The sequence below is a fragment of the Danio rerio genome, chromosome 1, assembly GCF_052040795.2.
Source record: "Danio rerio strain M-AB ecotype USA chromosome 1, GRCz13ab, whole genome shotgun sequence".
Classification (NCBI taxonomy): Eukaryota; Metazoa; Chordata; class Actinopteri; order Cypriniformes; family Danionidae; genus Danio; species Danio rerio.
The window spans coordinates 2088628-2114715 of NC_141021.1; the positions used below are offsets into that span (position 1 = coordinate 2088628).

The 26088-nt window shown below is 36.0% G+C and overlaps 1 protein-coding gene across 1 annotated transcript; it reads left to right on the forward strand.

Moving 5' to 3' along the window:
* The first annotated feature begins 12395 nt into the window (after positions 1 to 12395).
* On the forward strand, positions 12396 to 25280 carry urp2 (urotensin II-related peptide). The gene is given in 5 exon segments (NM_001082942.1): positions 12396 to 12625; positions 19925 to 20311; positions 21308 to 21348; positions 22380 to 22533; positions 25037 to 25280. Coding segments are annotated over 5 exon segments (732 nt in total). The 5' UTR covers positions 12396 to 12507; the 3' UTR covers positions 25069 to 25280.
* The last annotated feature ends 808 nt before the right edge of the window (positions 25281 to 26088 follow it).

Below are 26088 nucleotides of genomic sequence, written 5' to 3' on the forward strand. Positions count from 1 at the left end.
CTCTGTTAAACATCATTTGGGAAACATTTAAAAAGCAAAAAAAAAAAATAATAATTCAAAGGGGGTTTAATAATACTGATAACTAATAATAAATGACACATTTTTAGTGTTATACCGTTAACTAAAAGTGAAACAAAATGTATAAAAATGAAACCATATTAATAAACTAAATAGAAAAATAAATGTAACTAAAATAATAGGAAAGGTAATTTTAAATATATATTTATTATTAAAAACATTGCTATAATTATCACTATTCATTAATATTGATATTATTTTAAGTCAAAAATATTTTTAAAACTTTGATTTAATTTTAGTTTTTTTTCTTTGAATGTGTTATCTATTTCTTGTTATTTTTAATTATTTATGATGTTTTAGTTACTTATTTATAAAACCCTGATACATCTGGTATCAGCATTATATGAAATAAAATTTTTATATTTATTTATTTGTTTATTTATTGATTGATTTTCTCAGTGCTTTATAAGTATTATTTGTAGTATTGTGTGTGTGTGTGTGTGTATATGTATATATATACATATATATATATATATATATATATATATATATATATATATATATATATATATACATATATATATATATATACATATATATATATATATATATATATATATATATATATATATATATATATATATATATATATATATATATATATATATATATATATATATATATTGCTACAATTATTATTCATTCATTTTCTTTCTTTACAGCAAACAGCAAAATGAACCGCCAACTTATCCAGCACATGTTTTACGCAGCGGATGCCCTTCCAGCCGCAACCCAACACTGGGAAACACCCACACACTCACATACATTACAGCCAATTTAGCATATGCCTTTGGACTTGTGGGGCAAACCGGAGCACCTGAAGGAAACCCAAGTCAACACAGGGAGAACATGCAAACTCCACACAGAAGTGGCAGCTGACCCAGTCGGGGCTCGAACCAGTGTCCTTCTTGCTGTGAGGCGATCGTGTTACCCACTGCGCCACCATGCTGCCACTATAATTATAACTATTTATGAATATTGATATTATTTAAAGTTTTACAAATATTTTAGAAACTTTGATTTAATTTTAGTTTAGTCTTTTCTTTATCTACTTTAAATTTGTTGTGCAGTTTTGTAATGTTTCTTATAGTTTGGGAGTTTTAGTTACCCATATAAAACCTTATAAATCTGGTAGCTCAATTATATTAAATAAACACCGAATATTAGTTTTGTGGCATATATTATAATTTTTTTTTGTGCATTTGTCAGTATTCAAATTAGCAGTAACTGAGATTATTAAATGCTTTCCAAGTATTATGTTGATGTAGTTCACTAATAATAAATGACACCTCATTACTGTTATCCTAAACTAAAACTGAAATAAGTCTGGATTTTTGAACTATGTTAAGTTGCTTTGACACAATCTACATTGTAAAAGCGCTAAATAAATAAACATGAATTGATTTGAATTTAAACAAAAAATAAATGTAAAATAAATACATATATGAAAAAAATATTAATAAACAAAAAAAATAAATAAATAAAAAGGAAAGTGATTTAAAATATATATGTATTTATTATTAATGGTATTGTTTTAATTATGACTATTTATTAATATTGAGATAATTTTAACTCGGGTGGCACGGTGTCTCAGTGGGTAGCACTTTCGCCTCACAACAAGAAGGTCACTGGTTCGAGCCCCAGCTGGGTCAGTTGGCGTTTCTGTGTGGAGTTTGCATGTTCTCCCCAAGTTGGTGTGGGTTTCCTCCAGGTGCTCCGGTTTCTCCCACAGTCCAAACACATGCGCCATAAAAGAATTGAGTAAGCAAAATTGTCCATAGTGAATGCGTGTAAATGAGAGTTTATGGGTGATTCCCAGTGTTGGGTTGCAGCTGGAAGGACATCTGCAGCTTAAAACATATGCTGGATAAGTTGAATGAATGATTAATTTTAAGTTTTAAGAATATTTCGAAAACATCCATTCAATTGTGATTTAAAATTCTTCTTTAAATTCATTGTGATTTTGAATAGTCTTTAGTTTTGAGGTTTTAGTTATATAAAACCCTCAATTATAATGAATAAAGCACAAATTATATATATTTTTGCAAATATATTATAAAAATAATATTAGTGTAAATACATAAATTAATAGAGCAAACCACTTTGAGAGAGAGAGAGAGAGAGAGAGAGAGAGAGAGTAAAAAGGGAAAGGTCGTGATCATTTTCTCTCCTTTTTGGCCCGTAATCTTTTTTAAAGCTGATTAAATATTTAGCGAGCCAAGGGAGTTCGCTCGCCGTGCAGTAATGATTGATGGCTGGACGGGAGTGCAGAAGTTAGCACTAAAAAACATGCGATCGGGTTACGGTCCTTATCAATGTCACACCCATTAGAGTCTGCTAATAGTAACCAATCACTCGCAGCGTCCTCCTCAATTTCCTTCAGGACGCTTCCAAACACTCTCAGCTGATGCAAAGTGTCTTCAGTGTTCCTCATCCTGGGCTTTTCTTTCATTCCTCTTGCTATCGTTTATCGTGGTCTTCAGATCTCTCCCATCATCAGTCCTCTGAGCTGTCACGCTTCAATCCCGCTTGAAACACTGTCACATTGTGGTCTCTGTGATATTTATACAGTGGTGTGCAATACTGGCTGCAATATTGTAGATCAAGCTGTCAGTCTGAGTTATAAAGGAGAGAGCAGTTTGTCTCAATGCCTTCATCTCACTTTTAGTCCAATTACAGGACCATTTGTCTGTAAGTATATACTTTATTCAAATATTTCCTAAGTGCTGTTTAACTCAAGGAAGCACGGTGGTTCCAGTCCCAGCTGGGACAGTTGGCATTTTCAAAAGCACAGATTTGCACATTTGGGATTTTTAAAAGCACAGACCCAATCATCTCTTCCCTAAACCCAACCAATAGTGTTTTCAGAAACACTGATTGACCCAATCACCTGTTCCCCAGGGCCGGAGCAAGCTGAACTGTCGCCCTAGGCAAAAGACGGTCACGCCGCCCTCAACCCCAACACTCTGCCGCCCTAGACGTGGATATAACTGAGGGCGTGGGTGGTGAGGGTAGTGTCGGGGATGCGGATGTAACTGAGGGCGCGGTGGTAAGGGTAGTGTCGGGGATACGGATCTAACTGAGGGCATGGGTGGTGGTAAGGGTAGTGTCGGGGATGCGGATGTAACTGAGGGCGCGGTGGTAAGGGTAGTGTCGGGGATGCGGATGTAACTGAGGGCGCGGTGGTAAGGGTAGTGTCGGGGATGCAGATGTAACTGAGGGCGCGGGTGGTGAGGGTAGTGTCGGGGACGCGGATGTAACTGAGAGCGCGGTGGTAAGGGTAGTGTCGAGGATGCGGGTCTAACTGAGGGCGTGGGTGGTGAGGGTAGTGTCGGGATGCGGGTCTAACTGAGGGCGTGGGTGGTGAGGGTAGTGTCGGGGATGCGGATGTAACTGAGAGCGCGGTGGTAAGGGTAGTGTCGGGGATGCGGATGTAACTGAGAGCGCGGTGGTAAGGGTAGTGTCGGGGATGCGGATGTAACTGAGGGTGTGAGTGGTGAGGGTAGTGTCGGGGATGCGGATGTAACTGAGGGTGTGAGTGGTGAGGGTAGTGTCGGGGATGCGGATGTAACTGAGGGCGCGGTGGTAAGGGTAGTGTCGGGGATGGGGATGTAACTGAGGCCGTGGGTGGTGAGGGTAGTGTCGGGGATGCGGATGTAACTGAGGGTGTGAGTGGTGAGGGTAGTGTCGGGGATGCGGATGTAACTGAGGGTGTGAGTGGTGAGGGTAGTGTCGGGGATGCGGATGTAACTGAGGGTGTGAGTGGTGAGGGTAGTGTCGGGGATGGGGATGTAACTGAGGGTGTGAGTGGTGAGGGTAGTGTCGGGGATGCGGATGTAACTGAGGGTGTGAGTGGTGAGGGTAGTGTCGGGGATGCGGATGTAACTGAGGGCGCGGTGGTAAGGGTAGTGTCGGGGATGGGGATGTAACTGAGGCCGTGGGTGGTGAGGGTAGTGTCGGGACGCGGATGTAACTGAGGGCGCGGTGGTAAGGGTAGTGTCGGGGATGGGGATGTAACTGAGGGCGTGGGTGGTGAGGGTAGTGTCTGGGATGCGGATATAACTGAGGGCGTGGGTGGTGATGGTAGTGTTGCGGACGCCGCCCTCTCTATTCTGCCGCCCTAGGTGGCTGCCTAGGTCGCCACTATGGACGCGCCAGCCCTGCTCTTCCCTAAACCCAACCGATAGTGTTTTCAAAAGCACAGATTGACCCAATCACCCTCTTCCCTAAACCCAACCGATAGTGTTTTCACAAGCACAGATTGACCCAATCACCCTCCTCCCAAAACCCAACCGATAGTGTTTTCACAAGCACAGATTGACCCAATCACCCCTTGGCTTTTGTTTTTGTCTTACCTGCTTTCAGGAATTGTTCTTCGCCAGACACGAACCCCATCATCACAGTCAACTCCTTTCTGCATCTTAAGCCCGCCAATATACATGGTGAGCCACTGGACAAACTGGTAACAGCGGGAAAATCGTCCACACAGAGGTAAGCGGTCAACTGCTAAGCATGAAAAGGAACGCCGTCACACAGCCTCGTAGCGTTCATTTTAAAGATGAAATGCAGCCACACACACTTCTGGCTACATAATTCACGATTTCCAGAATTGTATATGAGGGATGTTTTAAGAATGAACCTGTGTTGGATTTTTAAAGAAAAACAACCTTTAATGCAGCATTTGTGTAACTACATCAAACGTTGAATAAAAGTTGCACATTTTAAAGTACTTCACGGGATTTTTAAGCCCATTGGCAGCCATGTGTGTGTGTGTGTGTGTGTGCATGTGTACTGTAACACAATGATGTCTGCGGTGAGTGTGTTCTGGCGTGTGTCTGTGGCACAGCAGCGGGTGGCACCAGTGCGCACAGATTGGCTCTCGCCCACAGTGTGTCGGCTTGGGTGGCCGTCCTGCTCCTGTGGTTAGAGGTTTCAGACGTTTCCAAACCTTCCCTGAACCACACCGGCCTCTGCTGAGCCACAGCCACAGTCCGGGAGGTGTAGAGTGACAGCAGACGGCCAACACACACACACACACACACACACACACACACACACACATGTTCGAATTTATGGGAGCTCTCCATAACTGTATAGTCTCTCCCCCATTCCTCAACGTCCCCACAAAGTCAAAAATTACTGGTATTGCTATTCATGTGGGGACATTTGGTCTTCACAATGTGATAAACACCAGGACCACACACACACACACACACACACACTCAAACACATGCACTCATTTACACAAAATCACATACAGTGGATACGGAAACTATTCAGACCCCCTCAAGTGTTTCACTCTTTGTTATATTGCAGCCATTTGCTAAAATCAGTTGCTTCATCTTTCTCTTCGTTAATGCACACACAGCACCCCATATTGACAGAAAAACACAGAATTGTTATCATTTTTGCAGCCCTATTAAAAAAGAAAAGTGAAATATCACATGCTCCTCAGTATTCAGACCCTTTGCTCAGTATTTAGCAGAAGCAGCCTTTTGATCTGATGCAGTCGTGAGTCTTTTCAAGAGTTGACACTTAGCTGATGATTAATTATAAAGCTTGTTTGGCATGCTGTCCCGGGAGAGAGCCCTGAGCTCATAAGATTCTTGAGCCCGGGGCTCCCTCCCGAGGGGAGGGGAGTTTGAGCTCAGGTAGATCTGGAGAACTCCCCTGCTGTAGTAGCTAATGAACAGATAGTGATCGCTCTTAAAAGATAACTACTCACTAGGAGCATGTCTATGGTGCCGATTTAGATTAATCAATTAACTTAAGTTGATGTTTTTGGACGGTGAGAGGAAACCGGGGAACCCGGGGGAAAGCCACGCGAGCATGGGGAGAACGTGTAAACTTCACACAGAAATGTCAGCTGGCTTGGTAAGGACTAGAACCAGTGACGTTCTTGCTGTAAGGCAACATTGCTAACCACTGGGCCCCCATGCCACCCATTGAGGAAAGGAGGAGGAGTAGGGGTGGAAGGGGGGATTCTTTAAAACGCAGATAACTGTAATATTGAACTCAGGGTATTTATAGTGGCTTAGTAATCGTCTGATTGGTAAATCATAAATTAAATAATGCAGGATTTACCTTGAAAACAACCTGAACTGCTGATACAAGGCAGGATGGATCCATGCTTTCATGTTGTTGAGGCCAAATTCTGACCCGACCATCTGAATGTGTCAGCAGAAATGGAGACTCATCAGAGCAGCAACGTTTCTCCAATCTTCTATTATCCAGTTTTGGTGAGTCTGTGTGAATTGTAGCCTCAGTTTCCTGTTCTTAGCTGACAGGAGCGGCACCCGGTGTGCTCTTCTGCTGCTGTAGCCCATCCGCCTCAAGGTTGGACGTGTTGTGTGTTCAGAGATGCTCTTCTGCAGTGGTCATTTGAGTTACTGTTGCCTTTCTATCAGCTGGAACCAGTCTGGCCATTCTCCTCTGACCTCAGACAGGAACAAGTAATTTTTGCCCACAGAACTGCCGCTCACTGGATATTTCCTCTTTGTCGGACCATTCGCTGTAAACCCTAGAGATGGTTGTGCGTGAAAATCCCAGTAGATCAGCAGTTTCTGAAATACTCAGACCAGCCGTCTGGCACCAACAACGATACCACGTTCAAAGTCACTTAAATCTCCTTTCTTCCTCATTCTGATGCTCGCTTTGAACTACAGTAGATCGTTTTGATCATGTCTGCATGCCTAAATGCATTGAGTTGCTGCCATGTGATTGGCTGATTAGAAATTTAAATAATAAGCAGTTGAACAGGTGTAATAAAGATTCCAGTGAGTGTATATTGCCAAATATCAAATTCTGTGTGGGACCTTCTGTATCATATTATTAATCCAACAAGGACCTATAAAATACAAAAAGACTTTAAAAAAATGCATGAATTAAAAAAACAGAACGCACACACACTGGCATTCGGGTCTGCCAACTGCTCTGTACAAACAAACAAACAGATAAATAAAGGTCCCAGACAAAATCACAATCCCACACACACTCACACACGAGCATCAGCACACACAGAAATTCTTAGGTCGTGCCCTTATTGTGTTGCACGGCTTTGGTTTCATCCTGACAAGTGGTAATTGATTCCGCTGTAGGTTGCGCCGGCGGTAAGTGGGGGCGAACGCTCCAGTTTCACTGAAAACAAATCGCTCTTTTCTGCGGCCTGACCTTCCCTCCCCTCCTTTATCCAGACCTCACGCTCGGCTTTATCTCCTCGATGCTCACTCTTCATCATCTGGTTTAGATGCTGCAGTCTGTTGCATTGCAATAACATAAATACGTTTTAATATTCAGAGGTTTGCAGAGATTGTGAAAATTGTCAAACACTTTGATTTAAATGCACAGATGAAGTCTGAATTTTGTGATTTATTTATTTCATTTGTCAAATATTTCCCAAATGATGTTGAACAGATTCAGGAATTTTTCACAGTATTTCCTACAGCATTTATTTCTTCTGGAGAAAGTCTTACTTGTTTTATTTCGGCTAGAATAAAAGCAGTTTTTAACCTATTTTAAGGTCAATATTATTATCGCCCTTAAGCAATACTTGTTTTGGATTGTCTCCAGAACAAACCACTGTTATACAATGACTTGCCCTAACTTTACCCTAACTAACCTAGTTAAGCCTCACTATAAGCTGAATACTAGTGTCTTGAAGAATATCTAGTCTAATATTATGTGCTGTCATCATGACAAAGATAAAAATTAATTATTAAAACTATTGTGTAAACAGAAATTGGGGGGAAATATAGAAGAAAAAGGGCTAATAATTCTAATATAAGTGAAAATGTCATTTATTCCTGTGATTAAATGCTGAATTTATTTTAGTGACGTGATTCATCTTTCTAATATGTTGATTAGATAATAATTCTTCTGCTTTACATCAGTGACAAAAGCTTCGTCATCTGATTTCGATGCTACATAAATTATCAATACAAATATTTTAGTTTTCATTTTCTGAAAGTTTTCAGTGATCAATAATATTGAACAAATTGTTAAATATTTGTACAAAATGTTAAACAGACGCATATCTACTGTAATAATTTGTAAAAATGAAATTTATTCCTGTGATTAAATGCTGACTTAATTTTATCGATGTGATCCTTCAGAAATCATTCTAATATGCTGATTAATAATAATATTTCTGCTTTACGTCGATGATTAAAGTTCCTTCATCATCTGATTTAGATGCTACAGTCTGGTGTATTGCAATAACACAAATTGTCAATGAAAATATTTTAGTTTTCATTTACAAAGAGATTTCAGTGATTAAAAATATTATAAAAATTTTAAATATGTTTTTACAATTTAAATGCACATACATCTAGTGTAATACTTCATAAAAATTTAATTTATTCCTGTGATTAAATGCTGAATTTATTTTAGCAATGTGATCCATTAAATCATTCTAATATGCTGATTAGATAATAATATTTCTGCTTTAGGTCAATGATTAAAGTTCCTTCATCATCTGATTTAGATGCTGCAGTCTGTTGTGTTGCAATAACACAAATTGTCAATGAAAATATTTTAGTTTTCATTTTCTGAGAGTTTTCAGTGATTAAAAATATTGAAAAAATTGTAAAATTTTTTATGATTTAAATGCATGCACATCCACTGTAATACTTTCAAAAGCTGTCATTCATTCCTGCGATTTAATGCTGAATTTACTGTACCAACGTGATCCTTTAGAAAGCAATAAATTAATAATAATTCCGCTTTTACATCAATGATGAAAGCTCCTTAATATTATTGTGGTACAATTTTGCTCGTCTTAATTTTTTAAATGTAAAAAATAATAAATCTCTCAGTGTTCTATATGATCTTATTTTGCATTTCCTCTGAATAAAAGCATCAACTTTTTTCTAAAATAAAATGATAACAAGCAAAATCAATCAGTAACTTTTCTTTTTTACTTAAAAGGCATGTTTTAAAAGCTTATATGCTTAAAAAGCTCAATTTAAGTAATTTAAGATTGAGACTTTGTTAAAATATAAAAATAAATCTGAAAGTGGTGTTGAAATGCAAATCAACAAATGGTAACACTTTACAATACGGTTGTATTAGTTAACGCTGAACTGAATTTACACGTATTACAGTATTTGTTTGTGTTAGTTAACAAAAATACAGTTGTTTGTAGTTCATGTTAACTCACAGTGAATTAACCTATGTTAATAAGCATACATTTGATTTTACAAACACATTAGTAAATGTCGTACCATGATGAATAAATGCTCATCAAGTATTGTTCAATATTAGTTCATGTTTGTAATTAACTAATGAAAATGTAATGTAAAGTGTGACCTAAGAAATTAAGTAGAATAATACACTTTTCCAAAGTAAACGATAGCATAATTCTGTCCTGTGAGAATGAATGATTCAAGCTCGAGATTATTCTGATCATTTCTCACACTGGCATCAGATACAAGAAGCTAAAAAAGGTCCAACACTGACCTCTAGTGGAGGAGTTCAACAAGTTAAACATTACAAAAGCTTCTGACCATGTTGGGATGACAGGAAAACGAAATAATTATAAGGGTTTGCACAACGGAAATAACCGCAATCTATTCCCGCATATGTTTTAAGCCGTAGATGCCCTTTCAGCCGCAGCCCAGTACTGGGAAACACCCATACGCACTCACATTCACACACATGCTCACACACCACGGCCAATTTAGTTCATCAATTCCCCTATAGCGCATGTGTTTGGACTGTGGGGGAAACCGGAGCACCCGGAGGAAACCCACGCCAACACGGGGAGAACATGCAAACTCCCCACAGACACACCAGCTCGAACCAGCCACCTTCTTGCTGTGAGTCCACAGTGCTAACCACTGAGCCTCAATGAACATGAATGCAGTTCAGAGTCTTTCTTTCGGTTGATTAAAATGTGCAGCCGGTCTGAACAGGCCTTGAGTTTCCAAAACAAACAAGAAAAGCCAAATACTTTCCCTCTGGACAGCCTCTGCGTGTCTCTTCTTCCTAATCTGAAGCGGTTGACAAGACACCAGTTCCGGAGTTCTGCTGACTGTATTCAGCCTGTTGAGGGTAATGAATGGCCGGATGCTCTCAGGTTAGTTTCTGCCTTCCCAGCAACCTCCATTGAGTCTGGCCGTCTGTACACTGTAAAAATATAGTATGACAAAAAAGCATCACAGCAAAAGCTTTTGCGTTACTTCAACTTATTTTATAAGTTAACAACTCATTTTTTTAAGTTATACAAAGTTTAACCTACTATTTTTAGTCAGTGTGACTGATGTAAGTTAAAATGACTCGAAAAGGTCAACTGATATTGATTCAGCTAAGATATTTAAGGATGTAGAATTTTTTTACAGAGTCTGTCTGTCTGTCCTTCTGTCTATCTGTATGTCTGTCCTTCTATCTGTCTGTCTGTCCTTTTGTCTGTCTGTCTGTCTGTCTGTCTGTCTGTCTGTCTGTCTGTCTGTCTGTCTGTCTGTCTGTCTGTCTGTCTATCTATCTATCTATCTATCTATCTATCTGTCTGTCTGTCTGTCTGTCTGTCTGTCTGTCTGTCTGTCTGTCTGTCGGTCTGTCTATCTGTCCTTCTATCTATCTATCTATCTATCTATCTATCTATCTATCTATCTATCTATCTATCTATCTATCTATCTATCTATCTATCTATCTATCTATCTATCTATCTATCTATCTATCTGTCTGTCTGTCTGTCTGTCTGTCTGTCTGTCTGTCCTTCTGTCTGTCTGTCTGTCTGTCTGTCTGTCTGTCTGTCTGTCAGTCTGTCTGTCTGTCTGTCTGTCTGTCTGTCTGTCTGTCTGTCAGTCTGTCTGTCTGTCTGTCTGTCTGTCTGTCTGTCTGTCTGTCAGTCTGTCTGTCTGTCTGTCTGTCTGTCTGTCTGTCTGTCTGTCTGTGAGCACATTCTGTCTCCGCTCTCCAGACGTCAGCTCAGAGAAAACACTCCCACACACACATGCATGCATACACACACACACTCCGCCATTCACAGCACACACACTTCTCTACAAATGGAGAAAAAACGGTACAGATTTGATAAGTTGCATGTAATCAGCTTTATTAGAGAGGCCTGATAAGAAACCATCACTCATATTGATCATTTACTAGTCATGAAGGATTCCTCAAATCATGTGTATTCCTATTTACTCATTCATACTCATGTTCATTTATATATATATATATATATATATATATATATATATATATATATATATATATATATATATATATATATATATATATATATATATATACAGTTCTGTTTAACAGAGAGCCGATTTTGACAAAGCACTTCAGTTTGGTTGTTGGTAAACACTAATAACTCTGTATAATCAATTAATTAAATATCAAGATTATATTAATATGCCATGGTATTTATCAAAAAAAAAAAAGTTGAAGCAGTAAAATGAGTAAAACTGAAATTATATTAGGACCAACATATCTTTTAATGTAAATGACTAGCTACTGTAATATATATATATATATATATATATATATATATATATATATATATATATATATATATATATATATATATATATATATATATATAATTGAAGTCAGAATTATTAGCCCCCCTGTTATAAAATTAGACCTTTGTGATTGGTTATGATTATGATGTCAGATCTTATGATTGAAATGCATCAATGCATCATAGTCAAATACGCGCTATCATCGAGCACTTCAGCTCATGCTAATTTCTCCTCATAAGCATGAAAGCTGTTTGCATTGGTATAAATAATTCTAAATTAAGCATCAAAAGAGACGATCACACATACAAAAAAGACTTGATCATAAAAAATATGAAATGAATGCATCTGTGTTTATATAATTAAACCTTTGTGATTGGTTATGATGACGTCAGAGCGATCGTACAATTGAAATGCACCAATGCATCATGGTCAAATACGCCCTATCGTCAAGCACCTCGGCTCATGCTAATTTCCCCTCATCTGCATGCAGGCTATTTGCATTGGCGCCCACATCAAACGTGGTCCAGATTCAGGACGGCCCTTTTGACCCCGCTGAGGAGTGGACAGAGTCATCGGCTGCGCTGCTGTGTAAGCAATGATAAGGCACTTCTTAATGTGTTTGCACAGGGGCCTGAGTAAAAAGGGCCTCTGACGCAGAAGGGCCCACTGCCTGCTGCCACCTTCACAATGGAGGGACCCCGACACCAAACACGGCCCCAAATGTCACACATCTCCAGATCCTGATTGGCCGATTTCAGTGTGGGCGTCTCGTTTTAAAAGGTGCAATGCATGTGTGGTGATGCTAGAAGAAGCGCGGCGGAAAATATTGTAAACCTGACAAGCCTTTTCATCTTAGAGGCGCATTGGTGCATGAAAATTGGCAGGCATCTGAAGACAATATACTCATTTAGGTATCTGTAGAATCTGCTTTGCTGCACGGTCTCACCTTTAGGTTTCTGAGATGTTTAGGGTGCTGAAAGTATTGACCACAGTTGCTCTGCTGACTGTCGCTTCAATCGTGGATGCTGCTCCACTGATGCCCGGAGAACCAGATGCTTTTAAGGAACCAGCTGATGGAGGTAAAAACAAAACAAACCGCCTCATGCACACTCTTAATAAAAGATTCTTGCATTTATTTAGCTGAAGCAAACACACATATGTGGGCAATTCTTCAACTACGGGCACTTTTAGCCTTGTGAAGTGGAAAACTTGTTCAAAAGTAGCGTAGCACACCCTCATAAGTTTCAACAATTTGTCTAGTTTTAAGATCTGTAAGAGGACAAACTTAGATAGACTGAAAAAAATTATTTAAAGATGATTCCTTGAATTTACTTAATTTTTTTAAGTTAAGGGGTTGTAAACGATTTGTTTATGTTGAATTTAAACAAATAAATTAAGTTGAACATCACTAAATTTAATTTGTTTGTTTAAATTTAACACAAATAAATTGTTTGCAACCATTTTGCAGACATTTTTTCAGTGCACTAAAAAAAAAAAGATGTCTGCAAAACTGTTGCAAACAATTTATTTGTGTTGAATTTAAACAAATAAATTAAGTTGAAAATCCCTAAATTTAATTTGTTCAAATTCAACACAAATAAATAGTTTGCAACAATTTTGCAGACAACATTTTTTTTCAGTGTATTAAGAGAAATTGTTAATAATTAAACATTTTGTCCATCCTGAACTGAGCAAATCTAATTTTCACCACATCTCAATATGCCTTTATTTCAAAATGAAATCAATTATGGCAGTCAAACATTGTCTAAGATCATTTTTGTATCTAGTTTAACCAATCTTTCCACAATATATACAATAATTATACATATGTCAATGAAATAAATTACTCCCTTATAGGACCAAATACTGAATTGTGCACCTAATTGTACACTGAAAAAAAGGATGTCTGCAAAACTGTTGCAAACAATTTATTTGTGTTGAATTTAAACAAATACATTAAGTTAAAAATCGCTAAATTTAATTTGTTTGTTTAAATTTACCACAAATAAATTGTTTGCAACAATTTTGCAGACATTTTTTTTATTTTTGTAATTACATTTGTAAATACATTGTTGACCATTCCCTACACCTTAACCCACTCTTAAACCTACCCATACCACCAAACCTGTCCATAACCCAACCTCTGTCCCAACTCAAGAGCACCACAAGTGTTCTCAAACACATTATAAACACAGTAATTACATTGTGTTTATTTTTTGATGTAAGTACATAACAGTTAAGGACACTTAATGTAAGTGGGACCATCTTTGCATAACTCAGAAAATTGAGTTGAAGGCTGATTAACCCATTAAAGTGAGTTAGCGCAACATGACTTTTTACCACGCATTAATTTACATTCATGCATATGATCATCTCATGAGAACCCATGACTTCAGTGCATTATATTAGAAACACTGAATTCTACGCTGTAAAACATTATATGAACAATTAGCCACGACGGGCGATGCAGTGGCGCAGTAAGGTAGTGCTGTCGCCTCACAGCAAGAAGGTCGCTGGTTCGAGCCTTGAGTTGCTCAGTTGGCGTTTCTGTGTGGAGTTTGCATGTTCTCCCTGCGTTCGCATGTGTTTCCTCCGGGTGCTCCGGTTTCCCCCACAGTCCAAAGACATGCGCTACAGGTGAATTAGGTTGGCTAAATTGTCCGTAGTGTATGAGAGTGTGTATGGATGTTTCCCAGAGATGGGTTGCAGCTGGAAGGGCATCCGCTGTGTAAAACATATGCTGGATAAGTTGGCAGTTCATTCCGCTGTGGCGATCCTAGATTAATAAAGGGACTAAGCCGAAAAGAAAATGAATGAATAAAGTAGCTCAAATATTATTACTGATTTCATGTTAGTAATCTGTAACTTTACTCGTTATCTTAGAAAAGTAATATTAATACTGAACGTGCATTAATACAATGCATAGCCCCAACACTGGCAAAATGAACCTGTTCACCTGTGCTTTCTCATGTGCGAATAATCTGGATTTTACTGGATCTCCACCGTAGTCAAGTCTACAGACACAGAGATGGCAGAGCACCAACACTATTAGTCCAGCGGCGCCAGACTCCTGTGCTTCTCTATTGGTCTTGTGCTGTCCGCACTTCCAGTGTGTGCAAACCTTAAATCTGCCATTACACATTCAGGTTCTGGATTCGACCTCCGGCTAAAATTGGCTCAGGAGTTTGGAGTAGGTTACATAATGCTTGAATTAGGTCATTAAGTCTCAGCTGATCTCGTTCAGGTTCATTGTGACCTGGATATGCACGACGAATATGATCTTCACCATGCATGCAACAATACATTCTCAGAAAAAAGGGGCAGGAATAGTATATTAACGGATTAATTCACCTAAAAATGACTCAAGTGGGAAAGTGGTGAAGGTTTTATTTGAACTATCCAGTTAAGTGCATCCTTATTTAAGCAATTGAAGGGACAGAGGTGAGTAGAGTATCCAAAATCAATACTCAAGTAAAATTACAAGTACCTGCGGATATTTTTACTCAAGTAAAGGTAAAAGTAACAATCTTAAGTTACTCGAGTAAGAGTAAAAAAGTATTTGATAAAAAAAATTACTCAAGTAAATATTTACTAGTTACTTTTCATCCTATATATATATATATATATATATATATATATATATATATATATATATATATATATATATATATATATATATATATATATATATATACAGCTGAAGTCAAAATTCGACCTCTTGTAATGTTTTTTCATTTTTAAATGTTTAACAAAGCAAGGAATTTTTCACAGTATTTCCTGTGACATTTTTTCTTCTGCGGAAAGTCTTACTTGTTTTATATTGATTGGAATAAATGCATTTTTTAATGTTTATAAAACAATTTTAAGCTACCTACTATACCCTAACTTGCCGAATTAACCTGGATTAAGCCTGTAATATTGCTTTAAGCTGAATACTAGTATCATGAAAAATATCTAGTAAAATAAAATGTGCTGTCATTATGGCAAAGTTAAAAGAAATTGGTTATGAAAACTATAGAAATGTGTTGATAAAATCTTTCTGTTAAACAGAAATTGGGGAAAAATATACAAATAAGCTAATAATTCTGATGTTTTATATATATATATATATATATATATGTATAAACACCATTTTTATGTTAAAAATAGTGTTAAAATGTGTCATTTTTAATAGTTAACAGTGTGAATGACTTGTATGTGCAGGGCTAATCAGTTATTCCATTATACAGTAGTTATTTTTTTCAAACCCACGCGAATGCAGGGAGAACATGCAAACTCCACACAGAAACGCCAACTGAGCCGAGGCTCGAACCAGCAACCCAGCAACCTTCTTGCTGTGAGGCAACAGCACTACCTACTGCGCCACTGCATCACCCGAAACAACAACAACAACATACAGATAAAAATCAGCCTTTAATTTTTTCATTAAAATGTAATTAAATTAATAAATGACAAAAAAAAAAAAAAAACATTATCAGTTAATAGGCTGTTGCATTTTTGTGTTGTCAATATACTCATGTTTACATATGCCTATAGTTGTGTTTGCAACGTTTATATATTTAAAATATAACCACCTTGAAAAATGGGGGTCGCGAGTCACTGACGTTGTTATTTTGGGTGCCGCGGGCTGAAAAGTTTGGGAACCCCTGGGTTAGCATGCCATGATGGACAGAGGCAAGTAGGCAAATTTGACAAGGACGCCGGGGTGAAACGCCTACTCATTCTGGGATTTTTAACGACCACATAGACTCAGGACCTCAGTTTAATGTCTCATCTGAAAAACAGCGCTCATAGTTTCCCCTACTCTATACTGGGATCCACACAGACCACAGGTTGAGCGCCCCCTGCTGGTCTCACTAACACCACTTCCAGCAGCAACCTATCTTTCCCATGTGGTGTCCTATCAAGGTACTGACTGGGTGCAGCCCTGCTAAGCTTCAGTGGGCGATCATGTTAGAGTTGCAGAAAGCTAGCTCCCGGCTGACAGCATAGCATAGGATGCCGGCTTTGACAGTGTTAAGTTGTTCTGCGGTATGCAAAGATGATGTAATGCATACATAAATACATATAAATGTTCACACATTTTTTTAAAAATCACATTATTAAAAACATTGAGTGATTTAAAATGCTGATGACCCTTAAACGTGGCTTAACAGTCTCGCGAAAAGGGTCAATTTCTCAGTTCTCAAAATGTAGCCCTGGGCACATTATTCCAATGATCCTGGGTTGCTTTTTCCAATGAGTCTGTGTTGTAAAAAAACCACCAGCGACGTCACCAAAACGCACTGTATTCGGTCGTCCGAGCAACTGCCTGATTTCCCAAAGACTTCAGTCAACACGAGTGCAGGCAGCGAGCGGCTCCGCATGTGTTTGTACATGAGTGTGAAGCAGCCATTTGTCAGCGTCCGCCTCTAAGATCAGAATGATGATGAGGAACGGGTTAGAAAGTTCCCCGGACAAAAGGCATTTATCATCTGTTACGTCGTGTATGTTTGTCCGAGCCCAGAAAAGGCCTTTTAGTGGATGTTTGAAGTGCACGATGTCTCTCTTTTCAAGGCTGTTTCAGTGCTTTGGGCATTCCCATTGACTTGTTTCTATGGGAACAATTCAGTGTCAACAGATTCTGTGCGCCACTAAATGAGACAAAGCCGAACAGAAAAGAGATGCACCAGAAAGTGGAATTGAAGACATGCAAACACGTAGCTGGAACTCATTCAAGTAGATGAGCACTGAAGCGCTGTTTATAAAACTCAAATCTCACTTAAAGTCAGCATGTCATGGCTGAGATAATCTTCACTACTGTGATTAATAACTAAGTGAACAAGAACAAATGTAGGACACCACTTGATCTTGTTCATTAAAACTTGACGGGATAGTTAATGCTTTTCTATACAGTGCAGCAGACTGTTCTATACAGTTGAAGTCAGAATTATTTACCCCCCTTTTATTTTTTTTATTTTTTAAATATTTACCAAATGATGTTTAACAGAGCAAGGAAATTTTCACAGTATGTCTGATAATATTTTTTCTTCTGGAGAAAGTCTTATTTGTTTTATTTTGGCGGGAATAAAAGCAGTTTTACATTTTTCAAACACCATTTTAAGGACAATATTATTAGCCGCTTTAAGCTATATATATATATATATATATATATATATATATATATATATATATATATATATATATATACAGTTGAAGTCAGAATTATTAGCCCCCCTGAATTATTAGACAGCTTATTTTTTTTTCCCTCAATTTCTATTTAACGGAGAGAAATTTTTTTCAGCACATTTCTAATCATAATAGTTTTAAGAACTCGTCTATAATAACTGATTTATTTTATCTTTACCATGATGACAGTAAATAATATTTGTCTAGATATTTTTCAAGACACTTCTATACAGCTTAAAGTGACATTTACAGGCTTAACTGGCTTAATTAGGGCAACTAGGCAGGTTAGGGTAATTACGCAAGTTGTTGTATAACGATGGTTTGTTTTGTAGATTATCGAGAAAAAATATAGCTTAAAGGGGCTAATAATTTTGTCCCTAAAATGGTGTTTAAGAAATTAATAACTACTTTTATTCTAGCCAAAATAAAACAAATAAGACTTTCTCCAGAAGAAAAAATATTATCAGACACACTGTGAAAATTTCTTTGCTCTGTTAATCATCATTTGGAAAATATTTGAAAAAGAAGAAAAAAATTTGAAGGGGGCTAATAATTATGACTTCAACTGTATATATATATATATATATATATATATATATATATATATATATATATATATATATGTATATATATATATATATATATATATATATATATATATGTATATATGTATATATATATATATATATATATATATATATATATATATATATGTATATATGTATATATATATATATATATATATATATATATATATATATATATATATATATATATATATATATATATATATTTTGATAGTTTACAGAACAAACCATTGTTATACAATAACTTGCCTAATTACCCTAACCTGCCTAGTTAACCTAATTAAGCTTTTAAATGTCACTTTAAGCTTATTATTTTAAAAAAAATATCTAGTCAAATATTAATTACTATATACAAAAAATAAATAAATAAATAAACAAAGGGACTAATAAATCAAATCAAATCACTTGTATTGTAATAATTCAGGGGGGCTATTTATTCTGACTTCATCTGTATATATACACAACTCCATGGGAAATTGATTTTTACAGTATTTTATTTATAGACAGATCTGCTTTGAGCTCTGAGGTTTTCTAAAATTTAGCATGATCATATTTTCTTTTATATAAGTTCAGATCTACGTAAAGTACAATATGAAACGCAGAATGGCAATGTGACCTACACCCATATTTGACATTTTATTTTAACATAAACCTTTGCAACAAACAGTAGATGAGATGCGTTCTATATAAAAAATCTCTTTTGGAAATTTGATTTGATGCAAACATCAAAATCTGTTCCATTAAAAATGTATCAGATGATTAAGGTTTGCTGTATAATGCTAAATGTAGTACTTTCTCTCCATGGGAAATTGAATTGTGCAATAAATAATAATATTTTAGATCTGCTTTGAGCTCTGATGTTTCTAATATGTTTTTTTTTTTTTTGACTCATCTAATCAATCTTATTCAAATTACTTTTAAATGATCATTTGTGTTTATTAGCAGATTGTGCATTAAAATATATTGTAGAATATTATATATAATATTAAATTTATACAATTACATTTACAATTATCTATCCATCTATCTTTCCATCCATGTATAATTGTTTTTTTTTCTTTTTTAAATATTTCTCAAATGATGTTTAACAGAGCAAGGAAATTTTCACAGTATGTCTGATAATATTTTTTCTTCTGAAGAAAGTCTTATTTGTTTTATTTCCACTAGAATAAAAGCAGTTTTTAATTTTTGAACACCATTTTAAGGTCAATATTATTAGCCCCTTTAAGCTATTTTTTTGATAGTCTACAGAACAAACCATCGTTATATAATAACTTGCTTAATTACCCTAACCTGCCTAGTGAAGCCTTTAAACATCACTTTAAGCTGTATAGAAGTGTCTTGAAGAATATCTAGTCTAATATTATTTACTGTCATCATGGAAAAGATAAAATAAATCAGTTATTAGAGATGAGTTATTAAAGCTATTATGATTAGAAATGTGTTGAAATCTGCTCTCCGTTAAACAGAAATTGGGGGAAAAATATATAAAAATATTTATTAATATATGTGATATTTCATTGTTGTTTTTAATACATTTGTGTTATTTAAAGTATATTTGTTATTTGCCAGATTTTTATACATCTATACTTAAAATCACTAAGAATCTTTATTTTTTTCCAGATCCAGGAAGAACTGAAGCAAATACTGAAATAAATACAGCACTAATGAAGCAACTGAGGAGCAAAACACTGACGACATTTCCTGACGGTGATGGAAAAACTGTAGCGACGCGAGCATTAGATGAAATAATCACAGCAACAAGCAGCCCAAATAACAGAGACAAGAGCTTAAACACAGGAATCAGTAATCTATTAAATACACTGACAATGCTCTCCGATGGACACGAGGAGACCGAAGGCCATGATGAATCTCCCGAAAACAAGGAACTGATGGAGATTACAGAAAAATCTGATCCTGGTCCTCCAGAAGAGCTGCTGAAGATGCTGAGTGCACTTGAAGAGCTGCACAAGTTCATGAACAGCCACCGGATCACCATCATTACCAGAGGTGTGCTGAACTGTACTGTAACACCTCACAATAAGCTTGTATTAGTTAATGCATTTACTAATATGAACAAACAATGAACGATACATTAATTATTGCATTTATTCATGCTTTAATTCATTCACGGTGCATTAGCTCATATTAACAAGCATGAATTTAGATTTTAGTAAGACATTAATACATGTTGAACTATGATTAATAATGCGGCACAAGTATTGTTCATTATTAGCTTATGTTCGTAAATACACCAACTAATTGTAAAGTGTGACCATCAATACATTATTATTGATTAAAGTCTGAACTGGAAGTTACTGCGGGCTTTCATTTTAGTATGGTGATATATCTACTGCTGAAACGGAATATTGAGTAGGGGGCAGGGTTTTATTTTTGGGCTCCTCCTCAAATCTTTACTCATAGCAAACTAATGGTTGGAGGGGCGTGGCTAAAGCAAATTCTGTCCAATTAGAGAAGGACTGTCTTTGCAGAAACAGATGGGCAGATTTTGATTTAAGATTATTCATTTTTTTCTTCTGTGGATTAACTTGCACAGACTAATTGTGCACTTCAAGACTAACAATACAGCAAGATAAACATTGTACAATTGATTTCAAGACTTTAGAAATTATAAATACTGTCAAGAACTATTTTGTTCAGCATTAATTAACCAAAAGTGCAATTTCCAGCTGTTTTCAACACTGATAATTAATCAGAAATAATTTTGATCATCAAATATTTACTGAAGAATCATGCGATACTGAAAAACTGGAGTAATAACGCTGAAACAGAGCTTTCCTTAACATGATACGAATAAATTTTGCATTATTTTGAGTTTATTTAAAATGAGTAATATTTTACTATATTCACAAGTTTACAGTTTTTTTTATTAAATTAATCAAGCCTTCCTGAGCGGAAGACACTTTTTAAAAAAATAATTATTTGATAAATAACCCCAAACCCATGCATAATTAATTCTTGCATTTTTTTTTTCTTTCTTCAAAGGAAACGGCAATGGACGAAGTACAGGGAAGAAGAACAAAATGGTATGACCCTTTTCTTAAAAAACAAATTCAACTTGATAAAAAAAAAAAAAAAAACACAAAAGCTAAAATTTCAAAGTCTAAAAAAAAGTGTACATAGCAAAATCTTGTACCACTTTTTCTCTTCAGATCTGCTTTGACCTCTGAGGTTTTTAATTAATTGTCTATACTCTTGTTTAACTCATTTAATCCCTGCTCATCACACTATTCTGTTGAATAGTGGAATGTGCATTAAACTACATTACCCATAATGCTGTAATGAGTTTCCTCCAATCAGAAAGTTTGCAGAGAGGAAAGCACTAACAAAAGGGATCCCTGGTTGATGTGAATGGTGGAATAAATATACGCAAGTTTTGCAATAAACATACAACATATATTGCTTATAGAAGTATCCTCTTAAGGATTTTAAATATTTTTTATTTCTCTTTGCTTAAGTTGGGCTTATTGGAACCTAATTAGAATAAAAATATTAGTATCATATTTTGATAGAATGTACTTTTAGAGAAAAATCATGTCCACATATGTGGACTCATGGTCTGAATTTACATAAAACACTTTTTCCTGAATTTTTTATGCATATTTAACATAGATTTTTTTTTACTTGCTTTGACTATCAGAGAGTAAAAACAACCATTTTGTCCCATTTCGGACACATTAAATTAGGGTTTGGGACATTTCATATGCTGCAAAACAGTTGCAGGATGACACTGCATGTCTGCAACAAAATATAAAACATTCAAAGTGTTTTAAATAGCCACCTGAGAGCTAAAAATGTGCTATCCAAATATGTGGACACTCGAGCCCTGGGAGGGTATAAGCAACAACTTTAAACATTATATTTTTATAAACTATTTATATATTTTATTCCTTTGTTGTTTCTAATATAGCTGTGTCATTTGCAGTGCAGTATATATAGCTTGTTGTCTGATTTTCATATCACTTCTTTATTTAAAATCACATGACTGTAATCTTTGACCTATACATCAAAGCCAAGGTTTTGTCTTAAGCAATAAATCATGTTTGACAATCACCAGGTAGTGACGGATGGAAACCTCAAATCCACCACAGCAACCACTATAGACAGCGGTGGCATCTCACCCAAAGCCAGCACTGACCAAATGGACCCCAAACTTAATGGAAAATCCTTTAAAAAGTCTCTTCCGTCAACCAAGAAAACCAACAAGAGAGGTATGATCAGCCCAGGCTTATTACAAATGTGTGTATAAGCCTACAATTTAGCAAAACGTAAAATACATTGCTCCTGGTACATTTGGTTGCATGTTTCAGATAACAAATCCACTAGAGGGCGCTGTCTACATTTTTGCAAATCTGAAATACAAACGCTATCTCATTGCAACTCGTAACTTTTTGATTTAGTGGCTAATTTGTATGATTCAATCTCATTCGTACGATTTGCTAATCCCCCAATGATGGTTGGCTTTAGGGGTGGGGTTAGGTGCCACGCCTCCTTTTAAAAATCGTTCATTAGCCACAAAACTGACAAAATAAAAAATAGTTACACTTCCTCATGAAATCAGGCTGGAAATATGTTACATGTTTCAGAAACAGGTTCGTCTTGTAGACGTTTACTAGAAGGTAGCACGTGTACAGATCAGCTAGCTACACCGTTCGCTAAAAACAACCAATGATGTTTTCAAAAGCAAACGTAAGAGAAAGGTGCACTGCGGCTGCATAGTTTTACCTTTATTTTGCATTACTTTTATCTCGCTTGTGGTAGCATGCTTTATCAAACTCGTACCCGAGCGCTCTGCAGCACAAGTGTAACACCATGTAAAATGAGCTACGAGCAAACTGACCTCACCAGGAAAGTGTCCATATGGAGATACACTCTCTGAAATAAAGGTACAGGAGCTGTCAGTGGGGCAGTTTATTTTCAAAAGGACCCCGAAGGGTCCATAATGGTACCTTAAAGGTACTTTTTAGGTACATTTGGGTACTAATATGCACCTTTGAGGTACCATTGTGGATGCTTTGGGCACAAATATGTATCTTTTGAAAAGGTTCTGCCCCAGTGACAGCTCCTGTACCTTTATTTCTGTGAGTGTAGATAGGTGAAGGAAATGTATTCATTACGAATCATAGACAGCATTAAGTTATTTTGTGGTATTTATTTGGTGTTAGGCAAAAATCTGCATGAAAATAATAATTTATTCATTATTAATATGTCCCTGTAAATATCATTAGTGTGAAAAGGAACATAGGTTGTCGTCATACTGCCAGCTAGTGTTCAGTTCACCCATAAACTGCATTCATACCTATTTTAAAGTATGTTTATTTTGCTGGTTTAAGCATGTATTTGCCATTAGTTTGTTTTCATATCATGTAAATCAGTTGGTTTGTATAAGAGAAGTTCATTTCAAATGTACTGGACTACACTGTTATAAACATGATTGGTTTTGTTGGAATACATTATAATTAAAATAATACTGCATTAGTTAATCGGATTTAAAGTAATGCTTTTTATTTATTTATAAATTTTTTTCAATTAATTCGAAAATTACGCATGGCCTACAATGTAATCTAGTTTGGCTTATTAATTATCCGTCCACAGCTTACATTGATATTTGGATTTTGGCCCTTCATACTTAAAAATTTGGGCATCCCAGTCTAGATATTATTTTATCTTCCAATGTACTTCTTTTGCCATTCCTTCTTCTTATGAGTTTTATTGGCGGTTGGCATACAACTTTTAGGTGCATTACCTCCACCTGCTGGTTAGGAGTGTGGGCCATGATCTCGCTTTCTATCCATCTTTAGAAAAGTTAAAAACAAATAAATAAAAAAACAACAACATTGAATAAAAAAACCCACACCACTTATATCTATATTCTTTTATTTAATTTAGACATATAAAATAAAAAAGTATTAAAAATTCTATACAGTCCTCATTTGACTGGTTTCTTTAGCATTTTAACCAAATAAAAATTTGTATTAATTATTTTCAAATTTAAAATAAACACTTTCCTTTCCCCATTGTATTTTGGACACTTCATAATAACATGCACGGTTTCTTCTTGCCCACAATAATCACATTTTCCAGTCTGATGTTGATTCATTTTAAACAATGTACTGTCGAGTCCTGCATGTCCAAATCTAATTCTTGATATTATTCTCTCTTCCCTTCTACTTCTACTTGTTATTCTTCCTTTATTTACATTTCTTTGTATATTAAACAACCACCTCCCATTTTTTCCTTCCCCCCATTGTTTTTGCCACCTATCTTTTTTTTTTTTTTTTAAATCGCTTGATTAAAACTTTCATCTCACTTTTACTATATTTGATTTCCATGTTTGCCATTGCTCAACAGTGCTGCTTTTATACCAAATCTTAATCACAATCACCTGCTGACATCACCTGCTTCACATCACATCATCATTCAACCAGTTTACCTGATTACTAGCCCTGTCCCAACTGTTATTGAAATGTATTGTAAGAACCAAAATAGCTAAAATACATGTTTATTTAGAAATAAAATACTATAAAAATCACAAGGAATACATTAAATAATGATTATTGCATCATCTGCAATGAAGCACAAGTCAAATTAAAAACAAAAATCACCACTTTCTTTCTTTTTCTTTTTCCAAACTTGTTCTGATTTGGGGTTGTAACAGGTAGTGTCTAAAAAGCACAGATACATTAACAACCGTCAATCTTTCTCCATCTCCAGTGTGCTTCTGGAAGTACTGCTCTCAGAACTGACCCTCGCTGATTTCTGCAAACGGCCAGCAACAAATCCTGTTCTCAAACACGGATGCTTAAACTCTTCCCAGCGGAGCCTCAATAACACGACTGACCCTCTGCCCTGTGACGTGTGTACTGTACCTTTAACTATGTGCACCAAATCATGTTAACTTTCCATCTTGCAGCGTCTTCCTTGTTGCAAGCTCCAATAAAACATGACTCTGCATGCAAAAATGCTGTGATAATAAAGAGAACTTTATTTTCCTACAGACATCTCTCGCCGTGATCATTGCACAATGAGATCTAATTACTGTATTAGCCCTCCTGTGAAATTACTTACATGTTGGCTCAGTGGTTAGCACAGCAAGAAGGGTGCTGGTTCGAGTCCCAGTTGGGTCAGTTGGTATTTCTGTTTGCATGTTCTCCCCATGTTGGTGTGGGTTTCCTCCGGGTGCTCCGGTTTCCCCCACAGTCCAAACACATGCGCTATAGGGGAATTGATCAACACATTTTTTGATAAGTCTAAACTATATTGCCAATATAAGCATGGGCGTAAATCTGATTTAACACTAGGGGGGACAATAAATATACATTTTTTTCAGATTTCTTTATTCTAAATCTTTAGGAAACGTTTTTGGTACATCAAAAGTGGTAATGATGACCACCCGACAAGCTAATCCAGCTAAAAATAGTGCTTAAAATGTCAATTCGGTATTTAAACCTCATCATTCCAATGAAAACGAGGTGAATAACTGCAAAAAAGTCCACCTTTTAAGAAAAAGAAGAAGCACCGGGCTGGCTATAAGCCTGTTATGCATTGTATTATTATTAAAAAAGACGACTAAAATGTCTCTAAAAGTCTCTTTGTTAAACTGCAGAGTTGAATTTTCAACATCAGAAGTGGACAAAGCAGAGATCAACATCCCATAATACAATTTATGACTTCAAAATATAATAAATAAATAAATAGATAAATTAATAAAAAAATAAATAAATTAATAATTAATTAATTAATTAATTAATTAATTAATTAAGAAA